Raw genomic sequence first — 18,700 nt, forward strand, 5'->3', positions numbered from 1 at the left:
GTCCTGAAATACTGCCGGTGCATTACAGAGGCCAAAAGGCATTACTGTGTATTCATAGTGCCCAGAACGGGTATTGAACGCCGTCATCCACTCGTGTCCCTGGTGAATTCTCACCAAGTTATACGCCCCTCTGAGATCTAACTTGGTGAAAATCTTGGAGCCTTTTAGACGATCAAAGAGCTCGGTAATCAAAGGAATTGGGTAGGCATTTCTAATGGTTATTTTGTTCAAACCTCGATAATCAATGCAAGGTCTTAGTGTACCATCCTTCTTTTTAACAAAAAAAAACCCAGCCCCGGCAGGAGAGGAGGATCTCCTAATGAATCCTTTTTCAAGGTTCTCACGAATATACTCCTCTAAGACTAAGTTCTCTTTAGTGGACAAAGGATATACATTACCCCTGGGGGGCATAGTTTCAGGTAGTAGATTAATCTTACAATCAAAAGACCTGTGTGGAGGTAAAGTATCAGCATTCTTTTTGTCAAATACTGCCTTTAAATCCAGGTACAGGGGCGGTATTTGTACCTCTGTAGAGTAGGTAGAATTAATCGGTGTGTTAACTGCGCAAAGCGGTGACACTGTCCGTAAGCACCTGTCCTGACAACCCTGACCCCATGAGATTATCTCCCCTAATTCCCAATCAATAATAGGGTTATGTTTTTTTAACCAAGGGTACCCCAGGACTATGGGAACAGAAGGAGAAGAAATAAGCAATAAAGGTATGTCTTCCTTGTGTAAGATACCAACAGTTAATTTAACGGGTATGGTTTCACGGAAAATAACAGGCTCAACTAAAGGTCTACCATCTATGGCCTCAACGGCCAAGGGTGTCTCCCTTAACTGGGATGGGATAGCGTGTTTGGTAACAAAAACTTGGTCGATAAAGCTCTCAGCAGCTCCGGAATCTATCAATGCCATAGTTTCTAGTACTCCCTTCTCCCAAGTTAAAGAAACGGGTAGCAGAAGCCTGTGATCTTTATAATTAAGATTAGAGGACAAAATAGAAACACCCAAGGCCTGTCCTCTAGAGAAACTTAGGTGCGAGCGTTTCCCGAGCGATTAGGACAATTTAGGCGTAAATGACCTCTGACTCCACAGTACATACACAACCCCTCCCTTCTCCTGTACTGTCTCTCTTCTTCTGAGAGGCGAGTATTGCCTATCTGCATAGGTTCTGGAAAAAGTGAGGTTGTGGATTCAGAACTTTGAAATGAAGGAGCTAGTTTAAAGGAAGGTCTACGGTTTCTCTCTCGAGTGTTCTGCCTCTCTCTTAAACGTTCGTCAATGCGAGAAATAAAAGAAATTAAATCCTCCAAATTTTCAGGAAGCTCTCTAGTAGCAACCTCGTCAAGGATTATGTCTGATAACCCGTTTAAAAATACATCTATATAAGCCTGTTCATTCCACTTAACCTCTGCCGCCAAGGACCTGAACTCTAGTGCATAATCCACAAGTGTTCGGTTTTCTTGTCTAAGGCGCAACAGTAATCTAGCTGCATTGACCTTTCTACCTGGAGGGTCAAAAGTTCTTCTGAAAGCAGCTACAAAGGCATTATAATTATATACTAACGGATTATCATTTTCCCACAATGGATTGGCCCATCTCAAAGCTTTCTCAACAAGTAATGTGATAATAAATCCAACCTTCGCCCTATCTGTAGGATAGGAGCGGGGTTGTAATTTGAAATGGATACCTATTTGGTTTAAGAAACCACGACACTTCTCTGGAGAACCACCATAACGTACAGGTGGAGTGATACGGGAAGAAGCACCTACAGTGGCTACCTCTAGACCTGAACTCACAGGAGAGATAGAAGTATTACGCATCTCCTCTGGTTGATTACCAGAACGAGATAGTAACGCCTGTAGTGCTAGAGCCATCTGGTCCATTCTGTGATCCATGGCGTCGAACCTAGAGTCAGAAGGACCAACCTGAGTGTTTGTACCTGCAGGATCCATTGGCCCTGTCGTAATGTCAGGATCGGGACAGGGATCCAACACGCAGAGTACAAACAGGTGGTAGGTACGTATACCGGACCTTAGAATGGCCGGACTTAACGTAAGGAGTAAGTAGAGAATGGTCTAGGAACAAGCCGAGGTCGAGGGAACGAGAGGACAGGTAAGCGAGAGACAAGCCGAGTCAAAGGGTAACAGAGATAAACAGGGTAGTACAAACAAGCCGGGTCAGAACCAAAGAGACAACTAGAATACAAGAGCACTGAGTGACTAGACAGGCTAGAACCACGACAGGGCAATGAGCAGATGCCGAAAGTTTTACTTTATACCTTGATTCTAGAGGGTAATCACGCCCCCGACGAGTCCTGATTAGTGCTCGGGACTTAACTGACAGGTCGACCCGGGTTGGCGTCATGACGTCGACTACTGAGCGTCGCGTCATATAAGGAAGTGGATCCCTCGCGGTCGGCTTGTAAATGGCCGAGAGAACCGCGAGGAACGGAAGAAACAACCCCTCTGGGAGGATAAACGTCTAAGTCTCTCACCTCCTCTGAGGTAGAGACTACAGGTACCCTGACAGTAAGTTACTGAAGGGGTTTTCACCCCTTCAGCAACTGGGGGGTGGGAGGGAGAGGAAACCTGCAGTGCCAGGAAAACGGATTGCTTTCCTGGCACTGGAATTTCCCTTTAACATCTGATTGAAAAATTTAACTATTTTTTTCATGCAGGCTGTGTGAGTCTAAGTCAGAGGAGGTGTGGCTAGGGCTGCATAAACAAAAACAAAAGTCACTCTACTCCTAAATGGCAAAGAATTAATCAGTGAAAACCAACTGCTTATTTAAGCTAAAGTTGTTCTAATGCCTGTAGTGTCCCTTTAATAATAAATCTGTACTAACCTGCTTGTAAATGTGTGTTATGTGTCTTTACTCCAGTGTGGGTGTATGTGTGTGCATTATATTATTTGATACTGCAATAGTTAGTTACTTTTTACCATATGTTGATGCTCTGCCATTCTCCTTACTACTGATCTGAGAGCTAGTTAGCAAAGTCAAAGTACCTACATTTAAGGAAACTGTCTTCCATAGAATATGCTGACTGTGGGGGTGAAAATACCTGAAATAATTATTTTAGTGTACTTATTTCAAGCTGTTAGATTGCTCTGCAAATGTCCTTTAGGAATCTTCACCTACTACTAAATAAAAAAAATCCTCACATTCATTGGGTTTTTATTCATTAAACATGAATCGATCGGAATTAACCAAGGAATTGGGGGATATGATAGAAACTTTTAAATACATAAAGGGAATCAACACAGTAAAGGAGGAGACTATATTTAAAAGAAGAGAAACTACCACAACAAGAGGACATAGTCTTAAATTAGAGGGACAAAGGTTTAAAAATAATATCAGGAAGTATTACTTTACTGAGAGGGTAGTGGATGCATGGAATAGCCTTCCAGCTGAAGTGGTAGAGGTTAACACAGTAAAGAAGTTTAAGCATGCGTGGGATAGGCATAAGGCTATCCTAACTATAATATAAGGCCAGGGACTAATGAAAGTATTTAGAAAACTGGGCAGACTAGATGGGCCGAATGGTTCTTATCTGCCGTCACATTCTATGTTTATATGAATTGCAAATGTTGTTGGTCAAAATTGCCAGATTGGTAAAGTTTTACACTGTCTCAATCCACATAACGCGTTACATATGTTTTGATTTCTGCTCCGTATATAATAAGAGACCCTCTTTTCTGCTTTATGAGCTAAGCATATCACCGTATTAGCGTGCTAACGGAAGACGCAAATGTTTTGAAATACTCTTCTTCAATCAAACTTTGCAAACAGGTTTGTGTAGCTTCCTGGCAGAGTAAATGTTTAAGTCACCATTTCCTCTTTTGTCTTACTCTAGCCCACCTCTATAACTGTCTCCACCAGGTTATATTCCACCCACATTGTGGATCTCCAATTTGATTGGTTGTTAGTAAATCTTTGGCCTTTCACCCAGAATATAATCTACGCATGCACGAGAGGACAACACTGATGTCTATGGAGGATCTTTTTCTCAAAGCCGCCACTAGTGATGGTTTGGAAAAATGACAAACTTGACCGAGGTAGCTCTGCCTTTGATTTATTCATGGTGGTCTGTACTGAGATATTCTTTCTTTCAATGTACTAACATTGTGATTGTGGAGTTTGGAAACAGCTGCTATGGTTATCCGCAGACACTTAAGCAATTAGTGGCTACGTGGTAAAACTTAATGACAACAGTGGAAAACAGAAACTCATAGTTTAATACGTGCGACCGATTTATCGTATAATATATCTTTCACGATAATATGACAGACCATAAAACTTACCTAATACGTCACAGGAACCTTGTTGTGGACTTTTTGTAACAATTAAATACAACAATCATAGGTTGATAATATATGCCTTATGGATAATTTATCTTTTCACATGGAGGATTTGCAGCTTCTTCATTGAGCTCTCACAAGTACAGGAAGTGGCTGCAGCGAGGTGGTGTTTAACACAATCTTCCAGATTCTTCTTGGCACATTGACATTTGACATTATTTGGGAAAACCAATATATTGTTGCATTGGAACTCGGAAATGAAGCTCTTTGGAGAAAGACACCTATTCCATCACTAAGGTGTAAGCTCTGTGGGCTGAGGTTTCCCATTGCATGCTGAAGTGTTAGCTCTGTAGTATTCAATCTCGCATTTTGTTCTAGTATGTAATCTGAGTGGGAACGAGTCTCCTATAAGTGGAATGTAAGCTCAGTGGAATAGGATCTCCTATAAATAGATTATAAGCTCTGTGGGACAGAGTATTGTATAATTAAGATTGTAAACTTTGTGGTGAAGATGGTTTACCACTGAGACACACACACACTGTTCACTGGATAGAAATTTCACTTTTAACATCTCCTGCCTTGTACTGTCAGTGACCTGACCAGCTTCTCCGAATTAACTCTTCTTGTGCCAGAGATTGTCAGAATCTCACTTATGCAAGACGTTTAATGCGTGGTTGTATAAACCACTCCTTCCTGTGAGATCTAAGTCCAGCTTTATTCTGTCATTGATTCTTCCATCTGTAATTCAAATCACAGTATAGTGACATAATGAGGAGGTAAGCAATAAATATAGTACATATAATGACACACGCACACATGTATCCATTCTGTGAGCACACATAGACAATCCCTCCTCTGCACCTGTAAACACGCAGCATTATGTCCATCCAGCTTTTAGGAGATATCCAGTTCTCCTTTACATTTGTTAAATGTAGCCAATCCGCTCTGTACTTGTGACCATGCAGTCAGTTCACTGTGCTGGGATGCACGCAGCTAGTCATCTACCAAACCTGCTATCACACAGCACGCTCTCAGCACCTTTACGGATAACCAGTCCACCTACTATCCCATATGCATACAGTCGTACCTTCTTAACTTTATGCTTATAGCCAGTGCTCTGTGACAGCAAACATGCAGCTGAACCTTTTCACACATTAATACTCTCAATCAGCCAGTCTGTCTCTTTCTACTGCGGTTTTAATGTTCATCCCAAATTGTATATATACATAAGAATAACCTACTAATTTACATGCACATAATTGTAGCTGGTTTATATTAAGCAAACATATTCCACAGCGCTGTACAACAGTTAAACAGCCCCATGAATTTGCCTGTTCATTACCTTCTCCTCCAGTCTTGTTTTCAATGTTTCTGCTGCCTCCATCCTCTCCTCCTCCTCAAAGAATTCCTTATCAAGCCGCTGCAGGTTAGGCAGCGCAATGAGGACCTCCATACGATAGCCATCTTCTTCATCACATGGATTCTCACGTAATACGAGTGCCCGCAGCATCGGGAGACACTGCAGCTTGGGGATCTCTAGCAGGTTGCTAATCAAGTTACCCCTGAAGGTGGAGAGAGTGAAGAATAAAAGAGTGAAGAATAAAAAACGCACTGAGCGAAGCATACATTGGGGAGCTTGATAAATCGCTGAGTTGGACAGTTTTCCCAGTTTCGCTATTTTTGACCTAAAATTTGGAATTCCTATTTCAGTTCACAGTTTCAGGTTTAGTGAACCATGATAATTGTCATTTCTCAAGATCTCCATTTTAGTGAAAAGTTCATTTATTTCAAAGTTAATATACGGAAGCAAATTAGATGAAAATGGTACTTGAACATGAACAAACGCATGGTATGGCTAGACACACTAACAGATTTATTTACTGGGAATTTAAAAAGAATTTCATATTTTATGGCAAAATAGCTGAATCAGAAACAAAATAATCTATTTTCAATTTGGCTATTTCGGTTAGTGAGTTACCCTGTTGGAATATAAACGTATATCATATGATCTCTTTTTGCTGACTTACGAGGCCATATTTGACCAGCTCTATTATCTGTTATGATTTATGTACTCATATTGGTGTAAGTTGTATCACTAAATACTTTAGTCTTGTGTATTATCTGCAATGTTTTTGATCCTTCTTTTTTCCCCCATTCATCCTCATGTGTTTGTGCAAGTTATGTTACTCATCCATTCACACCTGCTGTCCAGATCCCAGCAGGCATCTCATGTCTTCTCTCCCACTCTGCCTAATTCCACATCCACCATGAAAGGTTGTTATATTTGCATTGCCTGCATCACTCCATCCCAGACTTGATATGATCTGAAGCTATGCCTCATAATAATACAAGGTATCACCACACTTTTCTTGATTAATACATACACTCCATTTGTGGCCCTGTTACCAGGCTATTTCTGTGCTACACCAGCTCTTACACAGACTACCACCGTAAGCAAATAACTTGTAGCTATTAAGATTTAATCACTTACCGGATATTAAGGTACTGTAAGGCCTGCATCTTCTCTGAGAACCCATCCAGAGTCTCAAGCTGGTTGTCTCGAAGGTGGAGGCTGGTTAGATGTACAAGATACTCCAGACCCTCCAAACTTTTAATATTATTTTGAGCCTGGAAGATAAAGATCCTCATCAAGCAAGCACACTAGCAACCTTCATGCAATCAAATTTGCATTGTGTATGAGCTTCATTCATACACACACACACACACACACTTCATTCACATAAACATAGGCAGGTATCATTCACACACAGTTTATCATTCATGCACACACACACAGAAACTTTTCATTCACATAAATATGCCCTGCATTCATACACATACACACTAAGTTTTTAATAACGCACACACAGCCTTCAGACACAGAGCTTTATTTTCCATACACAAATGCTGAACTTCACACAAAGCCTTAGTCACACACCCACAGCCAATTTCCATATCCATATGATTAAGCAGAATCCAGATTGAAAGGTGTTAGATGATTTAGGTGTTAAAAATGTGTGTCAACACACTCTGTCTCTGAAATTTGCTAAGCTAATATGCTGTCTAAACATATTTAAATAATGTATATTTTTAACAAAAATGAAAATATGAGTTGTTTTCAATACATCCAAGTAGCAATGCATCTCGGAACTCTGCTCCTGCCAGCTGCTACATGGCTTCAGTACTATATCCTGGGGTTGGATTACAACTAGAGAACCAGCTTCTTTAATTAAAGGACTCCTTCACTTTAAGTCTGCCGTGTAGCTAGGTGTTCTGTTGTTTCTTGCCAGAGCCAGTGACCTGTTTTGTTATATTAGAAACACATTTCCAATGCATATATTGCATTAAAAATGTCCCAATCCCCATATTACATTCATTCACACATCCTGATTCACATCCACACATCTTTCTCATTCACACATCCACGCACAAACACTCTTAACGCACATCTTTCAATCATACCCCCCATGCAGTCTTCATTCTGAACGCACAAAGCCTTAATTCACACAAACCCACATTCTGAATGCATAAAGGGTTTGTTCACTACAGATTTCTATACAGAATTCATTCACACATACAAGGTGATTCTCTACACCAGGAATGACCAATTGCGAGTTTTAAACCAGAATAGCCAACATGGCTAAATTCTCCATCTCAGCTATATTCCACATCAGCCATTTGTCTTAAAATGTGCAATGTCCTGATAAGTTTTGACAATTTACAGTTTAAAGAACAACCCTACAACTCTCAGCCGTCTAGTGCATATACACTTTCATTCTCTCACACTATTTTGATTCACTCGCACTATATTCGTGCCCTCACCAGATAGAGCTCCCGTAAGTTGGGTAGGTTCAGTCCAGCTGTGCTCTGCAGTTGATTCCCTCGCAGTTCCAATGTGTGTAAGCTGCAGAGCTTACTGCAGTCCAGGCTGTCTACAGTACGCAACTCATTCCCTACACAGAGTGAGAAAAGCTTGGGTCTGAAATATGTACTAATGCATGAAGGTTGTTTGAGTTTATCTAAAGTACAAGCCTGTCTTGCCAGGGTTAGTGAGTTTTGCACTTTCAGTGATACCTGACATCAGCTACCATCATGGACAGCAATTTATGCTAATCTGGAGTAGCACTAGGACATATATATTGCACATCCCCTCTCCCTCACCCTGCAGCTAGAAACATTGTTGTTCTACAAAACCACCAGACCATTTGATTTTTAGTGTTTTGGAGCGCATGGGCACTAGTCTCCCAATGCTTTCCTCTGGGAAAGCATTTAAGATCATTGATTTTGATGATCTCACCAAGGAGGCGGTGCCAGACACAGAAACTGGCGCAGCGATGTAGAAAACATAAGTAAATTTGCCTTTTTAACACCCTGCATTTGGGGGCCAGAAACCTATAGTGTCCAATAGGGCACTACACTCTACACTACAGTTTAACCCCTACTGTACCTTAACCCTAACCATTAACCTCTACACCACCTTAAAGGATCACTATAGTGTCAGGAAAACAAAGCGGTTAAAACCCCTTCAGCAGCTTACCTTAATCCAGCGCCGGGCGCTGGTGACCTCTCCTCCCCGTCCGACGTCACTGGAGCCGAATGCACATGCGCGGCAAATGCCGCGCGCGCATTCAAAGTGTCCATAGGAAAGCATTTCTCAATTCGCCTCCAGCGTTGCAGATGAGCCTCTAGTGGCTGTCCGGAAGACAGCCACTAGAGGCTGGATTAACCCCAAATGTAAACATAGCAGTTTCTCTGAAACTGTTATGTTTACATGTGAAGGGTTAAAACCTGAGGGACCTGGCACCCAGACCACTTCATTGAGCTGAAGTGGTCTGGGTGACTATAGTGTCCCTTTAACACTAACCCTAACCTAAAATATTGTGTAAAATAAAAGATACATAACAGTGAAGCATAATATGATCTCCAAGTTTATACACACACATGTATATACTGTATATATAAACGCAGATCCAGTTGAGACCAATACTAACCTATTAAGTTGAGTGATTCCAGGCGTGGCAGTGCCAGTCCTTGCAATGTTTGAATGCGATTCTGTGCCAGGCTGGCAATTTGCAGGTAAGGAAGCTCTCCCAACCCTGCCACATTGAGAAGTTGATTTTGATCCAACCGCAGACTTAAAAGGTGAGTAAGAGCCGCTAGGGGGGAGATGTCCCGTAGAGCATTCTGGGAAAAATCCACATATCGTAGGTGAATAAAGGATTGTACAGGCGAGATGTCAGTCAGTTCTCTGTAATGGAAAACAGAAGATATTGTTTAAAAGTAAACCAAACAAGGGGCTAGACCATATGTTTGAGGCAATAATGAGAACAGTAACAAGGGTTACTCTGCAGCCCTGAGTAGTTGCTGAGAGAACTCTCCAGGGAAACTGCCATATATACACTGATATATTAGAAGTATAGAATGCAGGGCACAGTTGTGTAACTTGGATGCACCACCATGGAAATGGCAGTGATATACTGCAATATTAGAAAGACTGGCTGCATGACACGATTATGTAGTGGACTAGGGACACTATCAGCAACATATACATAGATATTGGTGATTCTAGACTGTAGGGCAAGTGTCTGCAATCTGTGTACAACACAACGGCAGAGCAAGTGATATATGGAGATAATATAATGGTTGCAGGACAGGACTCTGTGGTATGTGGAAGATAATAAGGTGTAACATACTTGTAAGTAAGTTTAATAAGGTGCACACTGTCTGCAAATAAGGTGTTGTGTGTGTCAATAAGGTAGAGAGAGTGTGTGTCTAAGTGAGGTGAAGAGTGAAAGTGAGATGAAGAGTGTGGTAAAGTGCAGAAAAAGGTACCGAATGTGTAAATAAGGCTCATAGTATAAGGTGCAGTCTGCGTGCAGATAAGGTGTACAATGTGTAAGTAGTGTGTAGCAGAGTGTGACACTAATCAAAACAAGTAGGTAATAACATATAAAATAAGGTAAAATTAAGCCATGGGCAGCTTCACAACATCATCCAGCGACTTAGAAATAGGTAATGTAAAAAATGTGCGTGTATGAGCGTTACAAATATATGAAAATGGAATTAATTATCTAGCGTGTGTAAGTAAAGTGCAGAGGGAGTGTAAGATGAAGAGTATTTAAATAAGGTTGAAAGTGTACGGTAAAATGTCTGAGTAGGTAAAATGCAGCGTGTTTACGTAAGTTGCAGGGTGTATGAAACTAATTTCCAGAGAAAAAGCATGTTTACAATGTGCATAGTGTGTAAAGCAGGTGTAGACATTAACTAAGGTACAGAGTGTGTAAAGCAGATGTAGCGATTAACTAAGGTACAGAGTGTGTAAATCGTGTAATGTTTAACTAAGGCACAGAGTGTGTAAAGCAGGTGTAGAGATTAACTAAGGTACAGAGTGTGTAAAGCAGGTGTAGAGATTAACTAAGGCACAGAGTGTGTAAAGCAGATGTAGCGATTAACTAAGGTACAGAGTGTGTAAAGCAGGTGTAGCGATTAACTAAGGTACAGAGTGTGTAAAGCAGGTGTAGAGATGAACTAAGGTACAGAGTGTGTAAAGCAGATGTAGCGATTAACTAAGGTACAGAGTGTGTAAAGCAGATGTAGCGATTAACTAAGGTACAAAGTGTGTAAAGCAGGTGTAATCATTAACTAAGGTACAGAGTGTGTAAATCGTGTAATGTTTAACTAAGGCACAGAGTGTGTAAAGCAGGTGTAGAGATTAACTAAGGTACAGAGTGTGTAAAGCAGGTGTAGAGATTAACTAAGGTACATAGTGTGTAAAGCAGGTGTAGCGATTAACTAAGGTACAGAGTGTGTAAAGCAGGTGTAGAGATTAACTAAGGCACAGAGTGTGTAAAGCAGATGTAGCGATTAACTAAGGTACAGAGTGTGTAAAGCAGGTGTAGCGATTAACTAAGGTACAGAGTGTGTAAAGCAGGTGTAGAGTTTAACTAAGGTACAGAGTGTGTAAAGCAGGTGTAGCGATTAACTAAGGTACAGAGTGTGTAAAGCAGATGTAGCGATTAACTAAGGTACAGAGTGTGTAAAGCAGGTGTAGAGATTAACTAAGGTACAGAGTGTGTAAAGCAGGTGTAGAGTTTAACTAAGGTACAGAGTGTGTAAATCATGTAATGTTTAACTAAGGCACAGAGTGTGTAAATCAGGTGTAGAGTTTAACTAAGGTACAGAGTGTTTAAAGCAGATGTAGCGATTAACTAAGGTACAGCGTGTGTAAAGCAGGTGTAGAGATTAACTAAGGTACAGAGTGTGTAAAGCAGGTGTAGACATTAACTAAGGCACAGAGTGTGTAAATCATGTAATGTTTAACTAAGGCACAGAGTGTGTAAATCAGGTGTAGAGTTTAACTAAGGTACAGAGTGTGTAAAGCAGGTGTAGACATTAACTAAGGCACAGAGTGTGTAAATCATGTAATGTTTAACTAAGGCACAGAGTGTGTAAATCAGGTGTAGAGTTTAACTAAGGTACAGAGTGTGTAAAGCAGGTGTAGAGATTAACTAAGGTACAGAGTGTGTAAAGCATTTGTAGAGATTAACTAAGGTACAGAGTGTGTAAAGCAGGTGTAGACATTAACTAAGGCACAGAGTGTGTAAATCATGTAATGTTTAACTAAGGCACAGAGTGTGTAAATCAGGTGTAGAGTTTAACTAAGGTACAGAGTGTGTAAAGCAGGTGTAGAGATTAACTAAGGTACAGAGTGTGTAAAGCAGGTGTAGAGATTAACTAAGGTACAGAGTGTGTAAAGCAGATGTAGCGATTAACTAAGGTACAGAGTGTGTAAAGCAGATGTAGCGATTAACTAAGGTACAGAGTGTGTAAAGCAGGTGTAGAGATTAACTAAGGTACAGAGTGTGTAAAGCAGGTGTAGAGATTAACTAAGATACAGAGTGTGTAAAGCAGGTGTACAGATTAACTAAGGTACAGAGTGTGTAAAGCAGGTGTAGAGATTAACTAAGGCACAGAGTGTGTAAAGCAGATGTAGCGATTAACTAAGGTACATAGTGTGTAAATAGTGTGTAATGTTTAACTAAGGTACAGAGTGTGTAAAGCAGGTGTAGAGTTTAACTAAGGTACAGAGTGTGTAAATCGTGTAATATTTAACTAAGGCACAGAGTGTGTAAAGCAGGTGTAGAGATTAACTAAGGTACAGAGTGTGTAAAGCAGATGTAGCGATTAACTAAGGTACAGAGTGTGTAAAGCAGGTGTAGAGATTAACTAAGGTACAGAGTGTGTAAAGCAGATGTAGCGATTAACTAAGGTACAGAGTGTGTAAAGCAGGTGTAGAGATTAACTAAGGTACAGAGTGTGTAAAGCAGGTGTAGAGATTAACTAAGGTACAGAGTGTGTAAAGCAGATGTAGCGATTAACTAAGGTACAGAGTGTGTAAAGCAGGTGTAGAGATTAACTAAGGTACAGAGTGTGTAAAGCAGGTGTAGAGATTAACTAAGGTACAGAGTGTGTCAAGCAGGTGTAGAGATTAACTAAGGTACAGAGTGTGTAAATCATGTAATGTTTAACTAAGGCACAGAGTGTGTAAAGCAGATGTAGCGATTAACTAAGGTACAGAGTGTGTAAAGCAGGTGTAGAGTTTAACTAAGGTACAGAGTTTGTAAATCGTGTAATATTTAACTAAGGTACAGAGTGTGTAAAGCAGATGTAGCGATTAACTAAGGTACAGAGTGTGTAAAGCAGATGTAGCGATTAACTAAGGTACAGAGTGTGTAAAGCAGGTGTAGAGATTAACTAAGGTACAGAGTGTGTAAAGCAGGTGTACAGATTAACTAAGGTACAGAGTGTGTAAAGCAGGTGTAGAGATTAACTAAGGTACAGAGTGTGTAAAGCAGGTGTACAGATTAACTAAGGTACAGAGTGTGTAAAGCAGATGTAGCGATTAACTAAGGTACAGAGTGTGTAAAGCAAATGTAGCGATTAACTAAGGTACAGAGTGTGTAAAGCAGATGTAGCGATTAACTAAGGTACAGAGTGTGTAAAGCAGATGTAGCGATTAACTAAGGTACAGAGTGTGTAAAGCAAATGTAGCGATTAACTAAGGTACAGAGTGTGTAAAGCAAATGTAGCGATTAACTAAGGTACAGAGTGTGTAAAGCAGATGTAGCGATTAACTAAGGTACATAGTGTGTAAATAGTGTGTAATGTTTAACTAAGGTACAGAGTGTGTAAAGCAGGTGTAGAGTTTAACTAAGGTACAGAGTGTGTAAATCGTGTAATATTTAACTAGGGCACAGAGTGTGTAAAGCAGGTGTAGAGATTAACTAAGGTACAGAGTGTGTAAAGCAGATGTAGCGATTAACTAAGGTACAGAGTGTGTAAAGCAGATGTAGCGATTAACTAAGGTACAGAGTGTGTAAAGCAGGTGTAGAGATTAACTAAGGTACAGAGTGTGTAAAGCAGGTGTACAAATTAACTAAGGTACAGAGTGTGTAAAGCAGGTGTACAGATTAACTAAGGTACAGAGTGTGTAAAGCAAATGTAGCGATTAACTAAGGTACAGAGTGTGTAAAGCAGGTGTAGAGATTAACTAAGGTACAGAGTGTGTAAAGCAGGTGTACAGATTAACTAAGGTACAGAGTGTGTAAAGCAGATGTAGCGATTAACTAAGGTACAGAGTGTGTAAAGCAAATGTAGCGATTAACTAAGGTACAGAGTGTGTAAAGCAGATGTAGCGATTAACTAAGGTACAGAGTGTGTAAAGCAGATGAAGCGATTAACTAAGGTACAGAGTGTGTAAAGCAGGTGTAGAGATTAACTAAGGTACAGAGTGTGTAAAGCAGGTGTAGAGATTAACTAAGGTACAGAGTGTGTAAAGCAGGTGTAGAGTTTAACTAAGGTACAGAGTGTGTAAAGCAGATGTAGCGATTAACTAAGGTACAGAGTGTGTAAAGCAGGTGTAGAGTTTAACTAAGGTACAGAGTGTGTAAAGCAGGTGTAGTGTTTAACTAAGGTACAGAGTGTGTAAAGCAGGTGTAGATATTAACTAAGGTATAGAGTGTGTAAATCATGTGTAATGTTTAACTAAGGTACAGAGTGTGTAAATCAGGTGTAGAGTTTAACTAAGGTACATAGTGTGTAAATCATGTGTAATGTTTAACTAAGGTACAGAGTGTGTAAATCATGTGTAGAGTTTAACTAAGGTACAGAGTGTGTAAATTATGTGTAATGTTTAACTAAGGCACAGAGTATGTAAAGCAGGTGTAGAGATTAAATAAGGTACAGAGTGTGTAAAGCAGATGTAGAGTTTAACTAAGGTACAGAGTGTATAAAACAGATGTAGAGTTTAAGTAAAGTACAGAGTGTGTAAAGCAGATGTAGAGTTTAAGTATTGTACAGAGTTTGTAAAGCAGATGTAGAGTTTAAGTAAGTACAGGGTGAGTAAAGCAGATGTAGAGTTTAACTAAGGTACAGAGTGTGTAAAGCAGATGTAGAGTTTAAGTAAAGTACAGGGTGAGTAAAGCAGATGTAGAGTTTAAGTAAAGTACAGAGTGAGTAAAGCAGATGTAGAGTTTAAGTAAAGTACAGAGTGTGTAAAGCAGATGTAGAGTTTAAGTATTGTACAGAGTTTGTGAAGCAGATGTAGAGTTTAAGTAAAGTACAGAGTGAGTGGGCTATAGGTGAGTGAGATATGGAATATAATTATAATGGCAAGGGGCTAGCCTGTTATGGATAACCCTCAGATGCTTTTACTGATACTTACTTTTCTTTAACTTCCAGTTTGACGAAGGCATGAGCCAATCCATTTCCTGTCTTACAGAGTAGTGACAACCCTTCATTCAGCATTTCCTCTGTGATGGGAACGTGTGGGGGCTATGTCCAAAACAAAAGTAAATAGTGACATCAAGTCAAACACAAAACACTAAACTGCAATAAACACCCCATAACCTAATGAAACATGGATTTATTTATATGTACCCCCAATAAAATGTTAAACACTGAGAATATACCTCTAGTATGGAGGAACACCTTTCCTGGCTGGGAGATTTGGAAATATGGGGTTACCAAGGTTCACCAGCTTCTGGCAATATTAGTATGGGGTATCCTTACATACAACAAGGTTCTGATTGGAGTTATGAGTAGATTAGGGTAAGTTTGGTAATATGGGGGTGTAGGTTCAGCCTGAGCCTCTGGTATAGAGATAACATATGTATTTAGGTTAAGGGAAGCTCTAGCATGGAGACAAGCATGTCTTGACAAAGCGATGAGCATGCACAAAGCTTCATCAAGGCTCTGGGAGGAAATAATTATGTACTAAGGTTCAAGTTTGTTAAGTACTTGAAGTGCATGTAAAGGGTGTTCTACACTTCAAGAAGTTTTAGCATGGAAATAAGTTGTACAAAAGTATGGTGACGTGGGAAGTAGTAAGCACCAACAAGACCCGGGCATGCAGATAATGGTTTATTAAGGCATTGTCAGGGTATTTATATCGGCAGACATTTTGTGCTATGATAGAAGTTAAAAGTGTATATTGCCTGAATCACTCTGAACAGAGTAGACTCCATTTTGGATTTCAAGCTAACAAAAGACACAAGATTTCTATCCCTTCTGTAAAACTAACCACTTTGCCAGAGCTAAGGAATGCTTAGTATATACAAACCAAATTGATAAGAAATGAGAACGGGGGATGGACAGACTGTCTAAATGCTAATGGAATATAATTAATTCTAAACCCAGACATTTATGACAGAGAAGATTAAATAATTTAATTTTACTTTCGATATTGTATAAGATCCCATTGTAAGTTTAGGGGTCATATTTAGTTATAACTGTCATATTAGAAATTATAGCAGAATTTGCCAGACACATAGTCTGAAGAAAGACCAAAGAAACTCTTTGAACTGACAGAAAACTTAAGTTATAGACATCCATAAAGATAAGCTAAATGACGTCAAAATAGCCACCAGGAAAAGTTAACTCTTTCCTGGATAGGAATGTTTAGTGGGACGAGACTGCCCTCTATAGACCAAATACTTAAATTGCTATCTGGAAGGTAACCACATTTCCAGTTTTCTATTGGTCTATCACCTAGTGAATTTTCCCTTTAAAAGTTAAGACAAAGGGAAGAGAGAGAAATGCAAAAGGAAGCAAAGAAGCAAAGAGGTGGGCAGTCGGGACAATGCAGAGAAATCCATAACAGATATCCACTCCAGGGCACTCAGAGTTCTTACACACCAATCACACATCCATTCAGTTCCTGAGACTACCTACTAATCTGATAAAAATATCTACTCAACTGGTAATTATACTGGTTTCATTTAATTAATCTAATTTAATTAAAAAAAATTAATAGCATGATATATGACTGGATAAATCACGATCAGATTTTGTTATTTAGAAATCTTAGTTACTAAAGAATATATAATTAAGCAATCTATTCTGCAGATAGAAAGGAATAATTATATATATTAATGTGATATATCACATGTTAGCATATCGTGATATTTATCCAGGTGTATTGATTTGCTCTAAAATAAGATAAAATATCTGTTTAGGCAAGTTAAGATTCTGCTTATAGAACATGGTAGATTACTCTTATTGGATGGTTCCAGGAAATGACTAATGAGCTGGTTTAAATGTTATTTTATTTAAAATCACATGAAAATAGGTCTTAATTACATAGGAGGTCTAGCCAGCATTGAAAGGGTTATTCTAACTGTTAGCTAAGTTTTATGGCCTTAAGCTGCAAGCTCTGTGTCTGTGTGTAAGTTTCATTTTCGTTTCTGTGAACTACCGTCATAAATCTTCTCTTGACAGCTAATGTTGTAGATTCTATACTGTGTTAGCCAGCGAAATGTATTGCCATTTGTATTGCATACTTATGTTATACTAAATATTCATTGATTATTATCACGCATGTTACATATTATTATTATTTAATTTGTCACAATAAATTGTACCTATCTTTATAACAAATTGTGATTTTTATTTATATGGAATACATTTCACTTACACGATAACGATCTTTGGGATCTGAGAATTGAAATAGTGGGCAATTCTCAACTGTTTACTAATATTATCCCATAAATATCCCCACAGCATTGGCATCTAGATACTATGAAATAAGGTTGAGGAAATCTCTGACATGAAGATCTGGGTGTACTGTGCTTCAATTAGACTCTTGCATGGAGATAAATCTATCTTACGTTATAACAAGACCATGATGTTCTAATTTACTCTGGTCACTCAAGGAGTTATTGTGTTCAGTAGCTGCAGCTATATATTTTAATAGAGAGGTGAGAGAATCACTAAGATCTCCTTGTTTGATCTAAGTAGTGTATGGCTTTTATAATGCTATGCACTTATCATTTTCAAAATGAACCCTTCTTCTCACCTCCTCCTCTGGTTCTGGCTCCTCTGCCCCCTCTTCCTCTTTCTCCTTTTCTTCCTCCTCATTGTCGTCAGGATCCAGTGTCACATCTGGATTGGCCCCCGACTGCGGTTCCTCTGTTTCCTGCTCCTCTTCCTCAAGCACTTCATCCTCAGCATCAGACATGTTCTAGGAGGAAAAGTTGGAATATACAATGAGGATAATGGGGAGCAGTAGGGAAAGTGAGAGCCTTTGCTAATGCTCTGTGAAATAGTACAGAGGCCACGATGACAGAGAACATGAGCATTGGTTATTGGTAGAGGTCAGGAGTTATTATATAGTGGGGTGTTATCAGTCTTGGGGTTATTATATAGTGGGGTATTATCAGTCTTGGGGTTATTACAAAGTGGGGGTATTATCAGTCTGGGGGTTATTATAAAGTGTTGTGGTATTAGTATTGGGGTTATTATATAGTGGGGTATTATCAGTCTGGGGGTTACTATATAGTGGGGTGTTATCAGTCTGGGGGTTATTATACAGTGGGGTGTTATCAGTATTGGGGTTATTATATAGTGGGGTGTTATCAGTCTGGGGGTTACTATACAGTGGGGTGTTATCAGTATTGGGGTTATTATATAGTGGGGTGTTATCAGTATTGGGGTTATTATATAGTGGGGTGTTATCCGTCTGGGGGTTATTATATAGTGGGTGTTAGTCTGGGGGGTTATTATACAGTGGGGTGTTATCAGTCTGAGGGTTATTATACAGTGGGGTGTTATCAGTCTGGGGGTTATTATATAGTGGGGTGTTATCAGTATTGGGGTTATTATACAGTGGGGTGTTATCAGTCTGGGGGTTGCTATGGAAAGATGGGGTTCGGTATTTGGGACAGATAGTATATTTGCCTGTACTTACTGTGCAGCGCAGTGTGTTTCTATGGCAACGAGTCCTCCAGGAAGTGATGGTGCGCGTCCTTGGTTACCATGGAGACCAGCAGGAAGCGTGTTTTAGCGTCATTTAACGGGCGGCGCCTATTCAGTTGGAAATGGCGTCTGATCGCGTGAT

General features: G+C 39.7%; 1 protein-coding gene across 1 annotated transcript; it reads right to left on the minus strand.

Annotated features, from left to right (window-relative positions):
- Positions 1 to 4,221: 4,221 nt before the first annotated feature.
- Positions 4,222 to 18,700, minus strand: LRRC23 (leucine rich repeat containing 23). Its single transcript, XM_063434165.1, has 8 exons — positions 18,551 to 18,700; positions 17,660 to 17,824; positions 15,029 to 15,138; positions 9,297 to 9,553; positions 8,128 to 8,258; positions 6,797 to 6,933; positions 5,648 to 5,867; positions 4,222 to 5,043 (listed from the first exon to the last, which is right to left on the minus strand). Exons 2-8 carry the CDS (start codon positions 17,819 to 17,821, stop codon positions 5,020 to 5,022), a joined length of 1,041 nt encoding a protein of 346 aa, XP_063290235.1. The 5' UTR covers positions 17,822 to 17,824; positions 18,551 to 18,700; the 3' UTR covers positions 4,222 to 5,019.

The sequence above is a fragment of the Pelobates fuscus genome, chromosome 10, assembly GCF_036172605.1.
Source record: "Pelobates fuscus isolate aPelFus1 chromosome 10, aPelFus1.pri, whole genome shotgun sequence".
NCBI classification, from domain to species: Eukaryota; Metazoa; Chordata; class Amphibia; order Anura; family Pelobatidae; genus Pelobates; species Pelobates fuscus.